Raw genomic sequence first — 19,538 nt, forward strand, 5'->3', positions numbered from 1 at the left:
GGAATGAAAAGTGTCGGTATAAAAAAACTGCATTAATTTTTTTATTTAATACACAACAGCTGATACGTGCTTTTTCTGAAAATCGTTTAAGAGGTCTTATTATGGTAATATTGTTATGCAAATGGTATCTAACTATAAAAAACTAGCTGACCAAAGAACCATCCTCGTACTCCAAGGAATATTATAAAAAAATTAGCGAAATCGGTTCAGCTGTTCTCGAGATTTGCGATCAGCAACACAGGTAGTGATTCATTTATATATATATATATATATAGATAATATAGGAAGAGCTAGATTGACGATCTTCCAATTTCTTTCAAGTTATGGTTAATTAAAGTCCGATCACTGAAGGAAAACATCGTGAGGAAACCTGTGTAGATATGCCTAAGGGTTCCCCAAAATATTTCCAATCTGCACTTAGCGAGCGTGATGAATAATGGTTTAAGCCCTTTTTATATGTGGTCGATGCATTCTGAGAAGAGACATGTGCTCAACAATGGGCCGGACGATGCGATGGGTTGGAATAGAGATGATGGAAGCCCGAATATATTTCCGGTTTTCTTGCGTACTCATGCTCATACCAGCGAGCTATGTTATAGGAACTATTCTGTCAGTTCCTGTTACGTCACCGATCCTAAATTCAGTCCACCAGTTACTCATACTCATGAAAGTTTAAAAAGCATTTGAAATTCTTAATAGTGTACGTGTCGTAACAGTTATAAACCTACATAGGTTATAGAGAGTGGGCGTAATTAAAATACACCGAACGACTTATCGATACTGAATGGAACATTAACTTCTTGTGGGACGGGACATGAAATAGTTATGAGGTTTAAACGTAATAGAATTAAGCCACTTTAGTTCACAGGTTTCGTCACACTTGTAGGCGATTTCAAGGTGTTAGTTAAGTGAGGTCCAATGCGACAAAAGCAGTCCTCGAGTCGGGAGGCGTATCTTTGTGTTCCTGGTGCGTCTCATAACGGTGTGTAGGAGCTCTATTGGTCCCCTAAGGAGGGGTTCCCAACAGGCACCGCTGGCTGGGTTGTGCGAACGTGTTTGGCCCCGTAGTCCAGCCACCAGGCGATGCGTGGAATACCGTGGGGTTTTAGTCATTAAGAGTCTGATATAACCTCCGTGCCGCCTCGGCCTAATGAGACTCCAATCGGGGGATAGGACAGTTTTCAAGGAATTTAGCACAAAGGAATTGGCAATAAGGAATTACGCATCACAATTAGCCCTTAACTGGTTCCTTCCCGTCCACATTATTTCCCGAGAGACCAGTGCGCTCCGGAGTGATGTACCTACTTACTAGTACATGGAGAAGATTACTTTAGCGCAAGACCACACGAACAAAAAATTAATAAGTTAATTCCGATGGTTCAACGATCCGTTCTTTGGTCTTCACAACGCAAAATAACAAGCACAATTCTGAAGTTTAGCGCCCCTTCGCCTCTCACGTTTTGTTGGAAAAATGCTCCTTCTGGTTTTTTCCGTAGCCCTGTCTTTTGGCCGAAATACTGATTGATATTACGAAATAATCAATAACGAAATAATCGGTAATCAGCAATTGAACTTCGGCTGAAGGATGCCAACAGAAAAGAAAAACGTTTTTTTTAAAGAGTTTGCTATCCCGGCGCCTCCTTTACTATGCCTCCAGCTAGAAGAAGCGCCGGAATAATCTGTGCCCTGTGAAATCTCAAAAATGAATTGTTGACCAAAGCCTGGCAATAGCTCCCTATTGCTAGGGTAAGAGAAACCCCCAATGTGATTGGACGAAATTAGCTCATGTGACTTCACTTATTCTTGGATTACATGATAGAGGCATTAATTGACATCGAAACTTAGCAACATGGGAGCTAAGCTCCTGTGATCATCATCATGATCAACCCATCGCCAGCTCACTACAGAGCACGAGTCTACTCTCAGAGTGAGAAGGTTTTGGCCACAGTCTACCACGCTGACCATATGTGCAGATTGGTAGACTTCACACACCTTTGAGAACATTATGGAGAACTCTCAGGCATGTAGGTTTCCCTTCACCGTCAAAGCAAGTGATATTTAATTACTTAAAACGCACATAACTCCGAAAAGTTAGAGGTGTTCCGATTAGAAGGCGGACGTCCTAACCACTAGGCTATCACAGCTTCTGGTATAGGAAAATAAAAACGCTAGATGTGTCTTGTCTCTTAAGTCTTACTCTTGGAAGGAGACAGGAGGCTTGCACTACACTGGCTATATTTAGACGGCTAAATATATCAGCCGCCCACTTTGAAGACGAACGGATTCATATCAAGCTATTTTCATATTGGCTTAAGTGGCTCAAATGTGTTACTTGTTGGAACGTCACATTATGCCATTAGTAAGTTAAATGCACTATTAATATGAGTAATCCGATGACATCTGAGACACTCAGACTTTGCAATTGTGCATTGAGGAGTCTACATGTATTGAGGATGCTGCGGTATCGGAGTGACACGCACGTGGAATGTGCTCCAGAAGATTTGTGTGTTGGTAATGTATATGGCTCGCTTTTCCTGCTTCTTTAGTAGTGGGAGGGCGGGCGGCGCATGGACGATGTACTATACAGATTTGTCTGTTTTGGCGGATTAGCTGACGCCCACGACTTCGTACGCGAGGATTTAGGTTTTTAAAAATCCCGAGGGAACTCTTTGATTTTCAGGGATAAAAGTAGCCTTGTCACTTTTCAGGTCTTGAACTTTACCCATGCAAAAAATCACATCGCTCCGTTGCTCCATTGCGACGTGATTGAAGGACAAACCAACAAACCAATAAACCAACAAACCTACAAACAAACACACTTTCGCATTTATAATATGGGTAGTGATGAAGTAAGGACATAAGTACTCGTAGAAACTATGATATGGGGCCGATTCTCTTGTACATAATCTCTAAATTGAACTAAATCTAGTGCTATCCTTTTCCGCAAGCAACATTATGAAAGGGATAGCAATAGATTTAGACGTGTCATTTTAGTTTAGTTTAGAGTTTGTGTACAACGGAATTAGCCACAATTATGTAAAGTAATTATATAAATGTGTAGTAATTTAATGATAGATTTACCATTAAATTACAACGTAGGTAATATGTCGTTTGTCGTGTAAACACGCTTATGTAATACGTTGACCAGATAGCTAGTTGTCCTAGTAGCGAGTATTGATAATAATTCTTCCATCGCCGGCTCACTACAGAGCACGGGTCTCCTCTCAGAGTGAGAAGGGTTTGACCATCATGTGCGGATTGGTAAACTTCACACACCTTTGCGAACATTATGGAGAACTCTCAGGCATGCAGGTTTCCTCACGATGTTTTCCTTCACCGTTAAAGCAAGTGATATTTAATTACTTAAAACGCACATAACTCCGAAAGTTAGAGGTGCGTGCCCGGGATCGAACCCCCGACCTCCGATTAGTAGGCGGACGTCCTAACCACCAGGCTATCACGGCTTATTAGTTACTTACTAGATAATGCCCGTGACTTCATCCTCGTGGATTTAGGGTTTTCTTTTAATTCCGTGGGAACTCTTGAACTTTTTGGGATAAAAAGTATGCCTATGTCCTTCCCCGGGATGTAAGCTAACTCTGTACTAAATTTCATTAAAATCGGTTAAACTGTTGGGTCGTGAAGAGCTAGCAAACAGACAGACAGACGCACTTTCGCATTTGTAATACTAGTATGGATTTCTTCTTGGAACGCTTTGGGAAAGACGGAAAATTCATATTTCAGTATAGTATATATATATATATATGGAGCGTCACGATCAAATTAACCAAGCCATATCTGACCCTGCTTTGAATATAATGGTACACGTAATCACATGTACAGTTTTATATGAGACTAGCTTATGCTCGCGACGTCGTCCGCGTGGACTACATAAATTTCAAACCCCTATTTCACCCCCTTAGGGGTTGAATTTTCAAAAATCCTTTCTTAGCGGATGCCTACGTCCTAATAGCTATCTGCATGCCAAATTTCAGCCCGATCTGTCCAGTAGTTTGAGCTGTGCGTTGATAGATCAGTCAGTCAGTCAGTCATTCAGTCAGTCAGTCAGTCAGTCAGTCACCTTTTCCTTTTATATATTTAGACTAGCTGATGCCCGCGACTTCGTACGCGTGGATTTAGGTTTTTAAAAATCCTGTGGGAACTCTTAAATTTTCCGGGATAAAAAGTAGCCTATGTCCTTCCCCGGGTCGCAAGCTACCTCTGTACCAAATTTCGTCGAAATCGGTTGAACAGTTAAGCCGTGAAAAGCTAGCAGACAGACAGACAGACACACTTTCGCATTTATAATATTAGAATGGATTGCACTGATGTCTGTCTGTCACATCTATGCAGTTTTACGACTACACAACCTCATACCATAGTTAATTTTATTGCATTGTCGTGCAATCTATTTGCAATATGTATAAGTTTTAATTAAAATATTCCATTACGACCGTAGGATAGAGTAATAAAGGTAGATTGAAGTACTGTGTAACCGCGTATGAGATAGCGATAGCACGACGCGACGTAACGATGAATAACACGACAACTATTACCATTATTTAGTAGTCAATATTTGTATTAACCGATCAACAATATTTGTATTAAACGTTTTTTATGTGAAAACAAGTAAATAACTAATGAGAAATACAATTACGCCACGACTTCTCAAAGTTCGTTTTGCAACTAAAGTTGCATTCCTTGTATGTATTCTTGAAAAAAACCAGTTACACGATAAGGGACAAAAAATAGGTTAGCTGCGTCTCTGTTTATCACATTAGTAACTTTATCTGTGCTCTCTTTTTAGTGTGAATGAGAAAGCAAACGTTCCTGTATCTACCTTTATTACTCTATGTACGATTACGACTCTATTGTTTATTAACGTTTTACATCATGATGGATTGTATAGGTATTAAAACTATAAACAACTAGCTGAACCGCCCCGGCTACGCTCGGGTGGAGTTAAGAAATTGAGGGGGAGGTTGAATTAAATTTTTCTCTCCGTAAGAACCATCCTCGTACTTCAAGAAATATTATAAAAAAAGAAATAGCAAAATCGGTTCAGCTGTTCTCGAGATTTGCGATGAGCAACACATTTAGTGACTCGTTTTTATATTATACTAGCTTATGCTCGCGACTTCGTCCGCGTGGACCACATAAATTTCAAACCCCTATTTCACCCCCTTAGGGGTTGAAATTTCAAAAATCCTTTCTTAGCGGATGACTAAATTTCAGCCCGATCCGTCCAGTAGTTTGAGCTGTGCGTTGATAGATCAGTCAGTCAGTCACCTTTTCCTTTTATATATTTAGACTAGCTTATGCTCGCGACTTCGTCCGCGTGGACTACAAAATTTCAAAACCCTATTTCACCCCCTTAGGAGTTGAATTTTCAAAAATCCTTTCTTAGCGGATGCCTACGTCATAATTGTTATCTGCATGCCAAATTTCAGCCCGATCCGTCCAGTAGTTTGAGCTGTGCGTTGATAGATCAGTCAGTCAGTCAGTCAGTCATTCAGTCAGTCAGTCAGTCAGTCAGTCACCTTTTCCTTTTATTATATTATACATAGACTAGCTTATGCTGCTCTACATGGAGGTACACCTTTAAACCAAGTTGTAGGGGAGACATGTATCGCTGATAAGATGCGGTTTGAACCGGTTTTACACGTTGCCTCACTGACACTGACTCCTGAGGAACATGCCGAGGGATATCAGATAACCTATGATATCATTTACTAGCTTATGCTCCCGACTTCGTCCGCGTGGATTTCAACAATTTCAGCCCCCTATTTTACTCCCTTCATCATGATCAACCCATCGCCGGCTCACTACAGAGCACGGGTCTCCTCTTAGAGTGAGAAAAGTTTTGGCCATAGTCTACCACGCTGGCCAAGTGCGGATTGGCCGACTTCACACACCTTTGAGAACATTATGGGAACTCTCAGGCCTGTAGGTTTCCTCACGATGTTTTCCTTCACCGACTCCCTTAGGGGTTGAATTTTGAAAAATCCCTTCTTAGCGAATGTCTAAACCCAGTACTTTGAGCTGTGCGTTGATAGATCAGATCAGTTAGTCAGTCTTTTCCTTTTTTACCTGAATGCAAAATATGGTGACGTAAAATCACAGAAAAAAGGGCTATCTTAGGGCTACCTGCGTCAAATGCACTAACATTTCACGCCTGCCAGTGACATCGAAGCCTCTACGTTTCGTCAGAAGTTAACTGGCGTGTACTGTGCTAGGGGTGTATTTTCCCATCAAAATTATATTATAGGTCTGCTAAGTATATAATGATCGAACCCCCGACCTCCGATTAGAAGGTGGACGCCCTAACCACTAAGCTATCATAGCTTGAGTATCCCGGGAGTTCGATCCCGGGCACGCACCTCTAACTTTTCGGAGTTATGTGCGTTTTAAGTAATTAAATATCACTTGCTTTAACGGTGAAGGAAAACGTCGTGAGAAAACCTGCATGCCTGAGAGTTCTCCATAATGTTCTCAAAGGTGTGTGAAGTCTACCAATCCGCACATGGCCAGCGTGATAGACTATGGCCAAACCCTACTCACTCTGAGAGGAGACCCGTGCTCTGTAGTGAGCCGGCGATGGGTTGATCATGAAGTATATAGGTATAGCAAGGCAAGACGTCCGCAAGTCGATCGCTAAGGCAATGGGAAGTGTGGAGTATTATCCAATTGTACGCTATTATGATTTATCGGCACACGCGCCTCTGACCTAGACCGCTAGACCGCTGAAACCAGGTCTTGGCTAATAAAGCAACGGATGAATGAGGGTGACAAATATCGGCATAATTATGAAGCTTTTTCAAAAGGCTTTTTGAAAAGGCCTATGTCCAGCAGCGATGACCTCGTTGGCGCAGTGGTAAGCACTGTGGTCTTATTAGTGGGAGGTCCCATGTTCGATTCCTGGCAGGGGTTTGGAAATTTATAATTTCTATATTTTTGGTCTGGTCCGGTCTCACCAGACGGCTTCAAAGCCGTGCCACCAAGCCTCCCGGTACGATGCTGTGTAGGGGCAACCAAAGGGGCATGGGTTTCATAAAAACTGCCATACTGCATCATCACTTACCAACAGGTGAGATTGCAGTCAAGGGCTAACTTTTATCTAAATAAAAAAAGAAGCAAAAGCATACATGGCTGATGGATTGGATTGGGTTGGATAGGTGTGAGGCTTTACAAATGTACTTTCAAATATAACCATTCTGCCTGTTTGCGTCCACAGCTGGACATACGAGTAGCCCTGCCATCAATTTGTGCCTCAATAGCTCAATGCTTGAGGAGCGGAATGAATTCCGAAAGGTTGGCGGTTCAACCCCCTGTTGCACTATTGTCGTACTTACTCCTAACGCAAGTTTCACGCATAATTGGAGGGGAAAGGGGAATATTAGTCATGATTTGCATAGCTAATATGTATACTTTTTTAATGCACTTAAATATCACTTACTTTAATGGTGAAGGATAACATCGTGAGGAAACCTGCTGGTTCTCCATAATGTTCTCAAAGGTGTGTGAAGTCTGTGCCAATCTGCACTTGACCAGCGTGGCGGACTATGGCCTACATCTTTCTCACTCTGAGAGGAGACCCGTGCTCAGTATCGTACCAGCAATGAATTGATCATGATAATGATAATGATTGCCTAACCTAAAGGAACACATAGGGAAGAAATCTGCATGCCTGAGAATTCCCCATATTGTTCTCAAACGTGTATGAAGATTTGCCACTCTGTATTACGTCCAGCATGGTGGACTATGGCCTACACCCTTCTCATTCTGAGAGGAGACCTGTGCTCAGCTGTGGTCCTACATGATTGCCTACAGTAGGTATGACCGTATGACCTAACTTATTAGTTAATTTGCACTGCAACCTTGCACATAATCTCTATCACATATGGACTAAGAGCCAGCAGTGCCAGACCGTTGTTTTTTCAAAATTGTTTTTTCAATCTTGTTTTGTCCCCAATACAGGGAGGAACCATCAGTGACTGTGAAGTTGGGATCTTAGTGGCTTTGGGGATAACAGGTAATAAAGGTGTATTAAAATCTTACTTCAAAGTATAGTCTAATTTTTAGGGTTCCGTACCTCAAAAGGAAAAACGGAATCCTTATAGGATCACTTTGTTGTCTGTCTGTCTGTCTGTCTGTCTGTCTGTCTGTCAAGAAACCTACAGGGTATTACAAATCACGTCATGCATTGCCAGACAGTAACGTGGCAACCACCTACCAGACCCTTAAAGTTTAATAAATTGTTAACTTTAAGGGCATCTGGCTTTTATAAAATAACGAAGGTCTGGCACGCGCTGGCTCTCTCTCCAATATAGGTACGTAGTTTATGCAAATATACACAACAAAGCAAGCTTTTCATTATTTAACAATAAACATTAGAAACCTTTGTGTGTATGTTATCATTAAATCAACTTACAAAGCTTTTATTGTGAAGAGCATAAGGATTATAATGCTTTTTCAATATTTGTGTTCAGGTGTATGCAGATTATTCCACTTTGATACTTTTGTTCATTACAGCTTATCAGTATGACATCATTAGTAAATTCCTGTACTGTTAGGTTCTATGGTGTGTACAGTAGCTAATATTAAATTTATATAATCTACTAGCTTTGTCCGCGTGGACTACACGAATTTCAAACCCCTATTTCACCCCCTTAGGGGTTGAATTTTCAAAAATCCTTTCTTAGTAGATGCCTACTGATGTTATTATAGCTATCTGCATGCACAGCCTGCTCCATCCAGTAGTTTGAGCTGTGTGTTGATAGATCAGTCAGTCAGTCAGTCAGTCACCTTTTCCTTTTCTATTTAGATATACAATAATGTGACTAGTCTAGTGTCCTAGTGACCTATTTATGTCCACAATAGCCAATTATGAGATTAGCCAAGTATGCAATTTTCTACATGGCATCATACCAGAACGCTAAATCGCTTGGCGGCACGGCTTTGCCGGTAGGGTAACTAGCCACGGACGAAGCCTCCCACCAGACTGCGCCAGTTTAGATATATACCCCTGATATGTTTCTGCCTGGCATCTTTCCAAAATGCCAAAAAGCTTAGCAGATACCGGCACAGCTTTGCAGGCAGACGGCAGACCATACCAGAGAACTTAAAAACTATAGATTCCCAATTATGGCCACTACAAGAATTGAAACAGGAACCTCCTTCTAAGTTATAAGAACACATAGTGCTCTCCACTGAGCCAGGGAGGTCGTCAAGTACATACTATATGGCAACAATATTAACTATTATTATTCAGTTACACCAGAAGGTGTAGCCAGAGCATTATAATTCATCATGACTCACTACAGAGGACAGGTCTCCTCTCAGAGTGATAAGGGTTTTGGCCATAGTCTACCATGCTGGCCATGTGTGGATTGGTAGACTTCATACACCTTTGCGAACATTATGGAGAACTCTCAGGCATGCAGGTTTCCTCACGATGTTTTCCTTCATCGTTAAAGTAAGTGATATTTAATTCGGTAGGTACTTAAAATGCACATAACTCCGAAAAGTCAGAGATGCTTGCCCGGGAGTGAACCGCCAACCTCCGATTAGAAGGCGAACGTCCTAACCCCTATCTATCACCGCTTTGCATTATAATTTAAGCTCTTGCATATTTTAAGTTTATCATATTTTCTTACCTGAAATCTGGTGGCTGACGGTTGGTCTCTGAATCTCGAAGGTTTCTCAATGTCGCGGAAGCTGCTTTTCGTCACCGGCGACTTGGAACGGACGAGCTCTCCATTGGAAACCGTGTCTGGCAATAACTTATCCTTTTCTACCTCCTTAGCCTTGAAGTGAAGACCAGATTCCAAGTCTAAGTCATTTTTGATAACTTCAGAAGGATACTGTATGTTCCCGTTCGTCGCAGCCATTGATTTCGCTGAACTGATCTTCCGAAATCGTCCAATAATAACGTCTTCTTCATCGTTAACTATTATATTCACTTTTTCAGTTGCCGATATATTGGTGTTCGGTACAGTGTTCACCGGGCTTAACTCGATATCCTTCTGCGATGATCCCATTTTGCAGTCAATACTATGCTCAAAAACTACAAATAATCTATAAAGTTAATTCAAAAACTTCATTTTCAAAGCAAAAATAGCGAATGAGGTTGGAACTTGATTCTCAAGATGCGAACATAAGTGTAAAACATTCACATATTATTTGGCTAAGTGCATTTCAAGTCCGCAACGTTTATTTATTTTCACAAACACTATAGTTTTAATTTAGAAAACGTCAATTTTAAATAACGCGAAATATATTTCATACAAAAGATTTAACACCTTTCACATGGAGTTCAATAATTTGACTGATAAAAAATTAAAAAGCACATGCACGCAGCCGGCAGCGCGACATTGCGGCACGCAGGGTTTCCACTTAAGATTTTTATTTTACCCTAGTTTCTGTAGAAATTCGCCCCAATGGTAAGCGTTCTTAATTTACTTCATGTTTTTTATCGAATTTTATATCGAAAATGAAAATCTGTATCTGTATCCGTCATGATTTTAATATTTTAAATCTAAATACTTAATAACTTTCTAAATCTAGTCTCGTATGAGTTATACTAATAATTGATTTAGTAATTATACCATATTTTATAAAATGCTCAATTATTCCGTGATGCTTCCCTTTGATAAATCTCAAAAATAAACAAAATATACTTTGGGTAGGTATAAAAATAGGGCTACCAGTTAAGTTAAATTTTCTCAAAATTATCCTTAATCCCTTTTAATATTTAAAAAGCCGTGCCCGTATTTTTATCTGATTAGTTGTTTCGCCCAAAATAGGGCGAAATCTCTAAAAGTAGAAACACTAGCACTATGCCACAAATGACATCTGTCACTGTCACAGTCCGTAATTTTTTCGGTTTTTCGGCTCTGGCTTCTAATCTTAATTAAAAAAGTAAAAAAGTAAAAAAACTATGACACACAAAGGGTCCACGTACCGTAGGTAGTACCACGGGGACAGAGGGCGCAGAGGAGTGTAACACCTAGAGAAACTGAAAATATCAAGGAAAATATTTGCTACTCTTTCTATCACATGTAAACATATCTTCGTCTGTTCAAAATAATATCTCAGAATACCTATAGAAGTAGAGTAGCCCTAATGTGACTCTTACTGTTAAAGCGAGATAGCTAAATTGCATTTATTTTAAGCTCTAACTAATTAGAGCGTAAAAAAATTATTATTTTGCCCCATTTTTGCCCTTATCACCGTGGCCCATTGACTTATATAATTTATTAATTCCGTGCCCATTTATTTTTGTTTGTCAAGAGGTATTTGTACTCCCCTAGAGTAAATATTATGTTCCTTGTATTTTGTACGTGAGATCCGATTCGAAATCCCAGACAAAACAAACTATTTTTAAAATGCATAATAATTACTATTAGAACTTCAATTATTATATTAAAATTTTCTCGCTGGTGTTATAGTTGTTTGTGTTTATGTTATTTTTCATTGATAAGTAATTACCTGCTTGTAATCTCTGCTTAAACTTAGCTTACCTTATTTTACCTTGACATACGGCTAACGGCAAGCATACGGTATAATATTATGCATTGATGTAGTCAGTAGTACATATCTCTGATAATATGTATTATGACTATAGATAGTTTATCGACTATCGTCCTGAGTCATTAGATTTATCAATTCTTCGATTTTGACATACAGGATGTAAATATAGTACGCAAGAATACGCGACAGGTCGAGATCGCAATCGGGGTATGAGGCGGGGAACGCCTCACACACTCGCAGGTCACCCGCGTTATCCCGCACCACCAGGTTAGCGCGGGGACTGTGTGAGTGTACGGGGCCTCCCCATCCCGATTGCCATCTCGACCTGTCGCGTAGTATAGAATGCTAACCAAAACGAAGATGGGTGATAGTAGGTAGGTACTGATATGATACCACAAAACCGTTTTTTTTTAAACCTGTAGGTATTTACAAAAATTCGCAATGTATTGCAAATAAAACATCTGACTGACGCTAAAGGTCAACGAACGTTGTGTAGTCAGTTAGGTCACATGAAGGTGCCGCGAGATCAATGCCCCGCCTACTACGAGACGTAGGCGGGCATTGACCCCGAGTTTTGCACGCTATACATTGCGGACTTGAAAAATACTAAATCACTGAAACTACTAGTACCTACCTATAAGGCAAATTGTTATTGGTATTGGATTGTTTGTGGTAGTATAATAATAGCAACATAGTTCGTAAAACCGATAGACGTTGGGGTCCTAAGGTGCTCAGAATGGTGACCACAGAAGACGCAGTGTTGGAAGACTCCCCACTAGGTGGACGAACATCAGACGAGTCGCAGGGAGCCGCTGGATTCAGGCGGCGCAAGACCGTGTCGTGTGGAAGTCCATACGAGAGACTTATGTCCAGCAGTGGACGTCTTCCGGTTGTTGATGATTATGATGAATACTAGCGCTAAGTTTTTGGTGGCGTCCTAATTACAGCCTGTATATAATATGTTTATATCAAACGATAAGATAATAAAGGGCGATCGAATGAGTATGTGACTGTTCCGCGCGTTGATACGACACTGTAAGCAAAGGGTTAAAAACAATACTTAGTTGCGTTGAATTTTTCTTATTTATTGCATCATGGGATTCAAAGAAGGCCAACTGTTTTTGGACAGTCCCAACGGAACGTATTATTCGGGCCAGTCAATTCAAGGGAAATTGATATTTCAAGAAGAAAAAGTTAGAAGTTTTCGCGGTGAGTCGTTAGAACTATACCTACCTACAGCTATAGAGTCTGTATAAAAAGGAATAATTAAAAAGGAATTTGCCTAAAAATGACCACCGGATTATGAGCGTGTTACGAATAAGTTTCACTTCTTTCACATGTACCTACGCAATGGATACACGCAAACTTTTTATTTTATTTTTAACCCATTTCTCAATAACAACAACAGGTGTAGGATCGAAAGTAAAAAACCGGCCAAGTGCGAGTCAGTCTCGCGCAATGAGGGTTCCGTACTACAGTCGTATTTTTTCGACATTTTGCACGATAATTCAAAAACTATGATGCATAAAAATAAATAAAAATCTGTTTTAGAATGTACAGGTGAAGACCTTTCATAATATGATACCCCACTTAATATAGTCACTCACTTCGAAAGTTGAAAATACTAATTATTACTAATTATTAGTTCATGACCACAATTTAATTTTTTTTGTGTGATCTAACCCTAAATTCACTGTTTTCAGATTTTTCCCCAATGTCAGCTTTAAGATCTACCTACCTGCCAAATTTCATGATTTTAGGTCAACGGGAAGTACCCTGCAGGTTTCTTGACAGACAGACAGACAGACAGACAACAAAGTGATCCTATAAGGGTTCCGTTTTTCCTTTTGAGGTACGGACCCCTAAAAAAAGAGCTAGTCACACAAATAACAAAATTCCGCAATCTTTTTAAAGTATGCTATTGCACCTACATCAAATCTTTGAAAAGAGTTGCTGAGTTTCTGGTTCTTCTCGGTAGTTTTAATTTTACTCATTAAATCAACTATAATAATTTTTCAGGGTTGTACGTGAAAATAATAGGCTTCTGCCATGTGCATTGGACGACGAGCCACACTCGCTCGTTGAATGGACGAACCGAGACATACACGGTGGACCATGATTCACACGAGGAGTACATCAATGTCAAAGTGTACATGCTTGGTGGCGAATCAGGTATTCTCCAAGTTACGCTTAATTGAAGTGAAAACTTCTTTAGGCACGATAGGTGATTTTGGGATGGCTAAAAACTTCAAGGTTGCGTTACCGACATGCTTACTGCTCGGACTGCCGATAGATGTAAAAACTAACGTAAAATGTTAATACATAGGTAGTTACCTTCTTCATTTTAATTAAAAAATATTAAGTATATTCGTATGAAAGCGGGAGGACAAAGATTGGCAAGTTTTTTCATACTCTACACCTGCTACGAGTATGCCACGCAAATCATTTTATCGTTTCTCCATTCAACTTCACCTATCTGAACCTTCGATCAGGACCTCTTCGCAAGGTTTAGAATTTGCGCTTTATGCAATAAGCACTGTAGAGCGAGAACTAGAATAGATAAGACTGCATGCCATGCAGGGTGATTAGACCTCGTTACTAGAATTATTAACCATTGATTTTAGCTAAAGCCTTTAATAATTTTCAGGAGAGTACACAATCCAACCAGGTAAATATGAGTACCCATTCCATTTCCGCTTACCTGACCACTGTCCTTCGTCGTTCGAGGGACCTTATGGTCACGTAAGGTATGAGATCAAGGCTGTTGTCGATAGAGCCTTCAAGTTTAACCACGAAAAGAAAGTAATGGCTAGAGTTATGGCACCTTTGGACCTCAATCTGGATCCTTATTGTAGGGTAAGTTTGTCTAATTCCTATTTTATTTCATAACTCTTCTGTATTATGAGGCGGATGGAGAGAAATGCGCTTGGAGTTCCTCTACGTTATCAAAACAGAAATGAGAAGATCCGTAGGAGAACCAGAGTAACTGACATAGTCCAATAGATTGCGAAGCTGAAGTTGCAGTGGACAAGGAACACAGTTCGAAGAACCGATACACGTCGGGGTTCCAAGCTGCTGAAATGGCAACCTCACACTGTAAAGCGCAGCGTTGGTAGCCTCCACTAATTGAACAGACAAAATCAAATGAGTCGCTGGAAGCCGCTGGATTCAGGTGGTGCAAGACCGCAGCATGTGGAAGTCCCTATAAGAGACCTTTGTCTAACAGTAGACATATTATATCGGTTGGTGGCGACAAATAATAGTATAATCCGTGCGAATTAACATGGCACCTGGCTTGAATGAATGACGTTTAAAGAAATGAGTGCAAAAAAAAAGGATATTTTAGAGAAAACAAGATGGGGTTGTTTTCGAGCTAGGTGCCATGTTAATGCGCACGGGTAATAAGTATGTTCTTTATACGTGCATATGTTTTTAGACGCCAATAGAGACGGAAGTACTGAAGCTGTACTACTGTTGCTGCGTGAATTTGGGTTCATCGAGTGTTTCAGTGAAGCTGCCCGTGGGGGGCTACTGTCCCGGACAAACCATACCCATTAAATTATCCTGTAGTAACAAAGGAAGGGCTGAGATAAAGGATATTAAACTGAGCATTACTAAGGTAAGTAAAAGGCCCCGTAAACGGTCAAGCATGATTGTCAAATTTTATGTTTTGTGTGATCAAGGTTTTTTTACAATCTCTCAATAGGGATGGTGCCTGCCTACTAGCACTACTAGTCAAATCAGCAACTTTTTATCAAACGTCAAAACACTCGCTTAAGTATGAACTTGTGTAAATAATTTACAATGAAGAGCAAACTTAAAACTAACAGTGGACGTGGATTTTACGAATTTGGAAGACCCTCTATTTTATAATTAAGTACTAATTACTAATAACTAATTTAGTTTTGACACAGCCATCATCCCAATTACTAGGTATATCTCTGTTCATTTGGCGTTTCGCATTCATAGTTTCACTTCTCACTTTATAAAGGTCACACGCACTATTTTTTTATAAGTATAACTTCTCTAGGCGTGACTTGAAAGTAACTCAGATTTCTTTTCGGGTGAAAGTAACACGAATATTACCTACTTCCGTCCGTATTTGAAATGGCCATTGGCCACGTCCACTGGTGTTTTATGAAATGGTCATCAAATGGATATTTTTTCGGAGGGAAATAAATCGAATATTACGCCTATATTTTAAAATGGTCACCAAACAGAACAGCTTTTGTGAGACTGCCATCTTTTATCGAGGTGTTCAAGATTATACCCATAGTCAGGTGCCATAAAATCAAAAAGCTTTATTTTTTATTCACTATCTGGAAAATGGTATAAGTGCCGCAAATTGCTATTGCGCTGGAACCATGTCTCATTAACATCAAAATGACGTCATTTTGACGTCAGCCGAAATAAAAATATACCATCAGCTCGAAACTTCAGTCTAGTGCTGACGTCACTAAAATGGCGGCCACGCGAATTAGCAATTCGCGGGACTTATAACGATAACACGTAGGTACCTACCTATTTAATTATACATTTATGTAGGTACAAATTTTTTAATGTGCAAATTTTATTTCCAATCCTAGACAGTGACGTACATAGCAACATGCGAACCTGGTAAACAAGTAGAAAATGATAAAGTAGTGGAGATAAGGAAGGGGCCCGTACCCACTAATACCACACGGAACTGGACCGTGGACATGATAGTCCCAATAGTGGACGTATACAACCTCTTCATGTGCCAATATATACGAGCAGAATATACATTTAAAGTGAGTAGACAGTAGACACTAACAATATGCAGCCATGCCACTGCACCCGGCCTTTTTGAATGTGCTGTCCTATACCCTATCCACGAAATCAAATTAATATAGCGCTCTCTCTAGATAGTCCCATACAAAAACAGAGAAAACGCTATACCAACTTCATTCCGCGGAGAAGTAAGTATAGCACTCTCTCCATTACGTACCCATACAATCCATAGAGCCAAACAGAGAGAGCGCTATAATAACTTGATTCCGTAGGTAGGTATCATCCATAGATTATTATCTACTATATTACTAGTATCATCTATTGATGTTGGAAGGCGATTGAAGTTACTATTCTGTGGTATCATCTGCCGTCCTTTTACTAAAAAGTAAAATGCATGTAAAATGGCTTTTAAGTGTAAAAAATATTTTTTGATTTATTAGTGCCAAAAAGCGTTAAGATAATTTACAAAAACTATTTACCTAACTAGTTACTTACTTAATGTTTCTAAAAAAGAATGCTATTATAAATTAAAACTAACTAACGTGACAAAATTATTATAAATTCCAGCGATTGCGGTCATTTTATTGACGAACCAGCCTCAACAACATAATATACCTATTCCTTGATTGTTTCTTTATCTGAAAAGGAAAATTGCTTTGGCGTTTCCATTCGCCATCCATTCACACAGTCTGTTTGTTTTTAATTAAAATTTAAACTTTAAAAATAATTTGAACGAATCGTGATAACTACTCTTAAGTCTTACCTACAAGGAAGTTTCACTTCATAAGAAATTCCACAACATTTCCACAAGATCAATAGTATGGAAAAATTAGACAAATAGTTTAGCACCATTTAGCACCCAGAAATTTCAACTGACTCCTTTATAGATTTAGTCTATATTTGATAGATAGGGAGAGAATAGATTGCTGCTAGAATGGTATAAAAATAATACCAAAATTTAATAAGGCGGTTAAGTTTATAAGTTTGTTTGTAGGAGATAAACTCTGGAACTACTGAACCGATTTTGAAAATTAACTTGTAGAAAGCTACATTATTCCCGAGCATAGGCTTATTTAAAAAAAATTAAAGATCCCAATGAAAATTGTTATAAGCTACCCGTACGATGCCGGGACGGATCGCTAGTTCTCAATATTTTTGTGTATTTTTTAGGTACACATAAGTCCCAAAGGATGTCATACGAATGTAGGGAGGTCCTGTCGAATCGTAATCGGGACTATCCCTCTTTCAGGATTTCAGGACACCCAGCCACCAGTATTCCAGCCATTCCCCGAAGACAACCCACCCGGTGTACACACCTCTTACCTTACCGAACCTCGTCGGGAAAATCCTCCGCCTTATCCTGGTAACTCAGATAGTCCTCAAAATCTACCATACGATACAAAGTTGAACGCTACGGTAAGTCCTGATATTAAAAAAAATAAAAAATTATTTGCATCTCAGATTTGCATGTCGGCCATTTTGAAATTCGCCATCTTGGTTTTTTATTATTACTTTTCTTTTCGTAAAAGTTGAGATTTAGACAGTGTTATCATGACGAAACTATAGCCATTTTAATTTAAATTTTTTACGATACTTACCTATTGATTTTATTCACCGAATACTATGCCGAATATAGTCTTGAAACGCAGCTTTGAGAGGTGTTAAATCCATTTAGTTCCAGCACCATTGCCCATGGGTAATAAATCGAAGATGACTAGTTTTTAGAATTCCGTATTGGAAGGGTGCCAACGGGACCCTTCCATGAAGCCCCCGCTGTCTGTCCGTCTGTCCGTCCATTTATCTGTCAGCGGGCAACGAAATAGGTAGAGAGTTGAAATTTTCACAGAATGCGTATTTCTATTGCCACAATTATAACAAATGATAATAATTCCAAAATGGCTGCCATGCAAGTAAAAAACTACAAAAATAACATAATATCTTTTACAATGGTACAGAACCCTTCGTGTGTGAGTCCGACTCACACTTGACTGGTTTTTGTTGTATTTTCAGCCGGGTCCTGCAAACGCATACGTTGCAGCGACTGCGCCTGTATTGGAAACGCCCGACAATACTCTCCATGAAAGTGAGTTTCAATTTTTGAAGTGAAGCTACTTAAGGTGCCCCAAGACACCTCACCTATACATAAAAAACAGGCAAAAAAAATAAATATAGAATTATGCGCCTACCATAAAACCAAGTGTTTAGTTCCTATAATTAATGAAGATAATAGTATTTTATAATTATTATTATCCTCCTAGTTATAAATTGGACTAAATTTATTCGTAGGTACCTAGTTAGTCACGTGAAAACACAAAACTATAACTCTATGTGGATTGGATCCTTTTTACAACGTCTATTTATGAAAGAAAATTTGTCCCATGGTTGTAGTAAATAATTCTTAAGTACCTATCTTTTATTTTACAGAAAAAAGTGACGATTTCTGATTGCTGCACCATTCTGACAATGTGAACAACGTAAACGTGACAATGTGCACAGAAAAGTAAACAGCGTGCTTGCTTGTAATATTATCGTACAAATAATATCTACCTGTTATAAATGTGAAAGTATTTCTTTGTTGATTTGTCCTTCAATCACGCCACAACTGAGCATCAGATTGACGTGATTTACCGCTTGGAATTACCTGGTAGAGGGTATTTTTAACGGACTTTAAAAAAGGAGGAGTTTCTCAATTCGTCGGAATCTTTTTTTATATTATATCACGGAAATCTAAGAGTTCAAGCAACAACTAGTGCATACTAGGGGATACTGTACTTTCATAGAATATATACTTACTTAAAAAAAGATAGTCATTCAGCGGCCCGTGAATAGCTGCTGGCTTTATCGCTAATTTAGCGTGATAGCAGCATAAGTAATTAAGTATAAAGCGTGCTTTGTAAATAATGTAATTATTGTATATTTTTACCTTGCTCGTGTCCCATGAGAATAATATATTAAGGTGAAAGTTAATTAATATCGATAAAAAATCGATAACATTATTATATCAGATGCTATACCTATTTCTTATAATGTTTTATTTAATAATTTCATGTTATCTAAATGTTCCATTCACAATGTTACCTCAAACTAGGGGGTAACATTGTCATAGCACTTTTACAGAGTACCTAAGGATGATATGTTATATTTTATTGCCTATAACATGCCTATAACATGCCTATAACCACAGATATGTCCAGATTTGCAACTAGCATCGACATAGGAGGTAATAATCCTTACTACGAAGTAGTACATAAAAA

General features: G+C 39.2%; 3 protein-coding genes across 5 annotated transcripts in view; 2 read left to right on the plus strand and 1 right to left on the minus strand.

Annotated features, from left to right (window-relative positions):
* Positions 1-10,372, minus strand: part of Ncc69 (sodium chloride cotransporter 69) — a 36,612-nt gene extending 26,240 nt beyond the window's left edge. Inside the window, exon 1 of one of the 2 annotated variants that reach the window (XM_069504337.1) lies at positions 9,657-10,372. In XM_069504337.1, the coding sequence (XP_069360438.1) occupies positions 9,657-10,040 (384 nt within the window). In that variant the 5' untranslated portion in view covers positions 10,041-10,372. The remainder of the gene's footprint in view (positions 1-9,656) is intronic. The other variant, XM_034977786.2, reaches the window with a different exon arrangement.
* LOC117990200 (arrestin domain-containing protein 17-like) overlaps positions 1-19,538 on the plus strand; it is a 436,990-nt gene that overhangs the window by 393,763 nt on the left and 23,689 nt on the right. The gene's annotated exons all lie outside the window — the stretch shown is intronic.
* LOC117990199 (arrestin domain-containing protein 4-like) lies at positions 12,547-19,301 on the plus strand. 2 transcript variants are annotated; one of them, XR_011237776.1, is made up of 8 exons: positions 12,547-12,741; positions 13,552-13,704; positions 14,180-14,388; positions 14,969-15,151; positions 16,119-16,304; positions 17,534-17,700; positions 18,295-18,367; positions 18,709-19,301. XR_011237776.1 is itself a non-coding variant. In XM_069504353.1 (8 exons), exons 1-8 carry the CDS (start codon positions 12,627-12,629, stop codon positions 18,726-18,728), a joined length of 1,185 nt encoding a protein of 394 aa, XP_069360454.1. In that variant the 5' UTR covers positions 12,547-12,626; the 3' UTR covers positions 18,729-19,301. The 2 variants fall into 2 exon arrangements, 1 of the variants encoding a protein (XP_069360454.1); XM_069504353.1 differs by having other exon boundaries at positions 17,455-17,700.

Source organism: Maniola hyperantus, chromosome 17 (assembly GCF_902806685.2).
Source record: "Maniola hyperantus chromosome 17, iAphHyp1.2, whole genome shotgun sequence".
Lineage (NCBI taxonomy): Eukaryota > Metazoa > Arthropoda > Insecta > Lepidoptera > Nymphalidae > Maniola > Maniola hyperantus.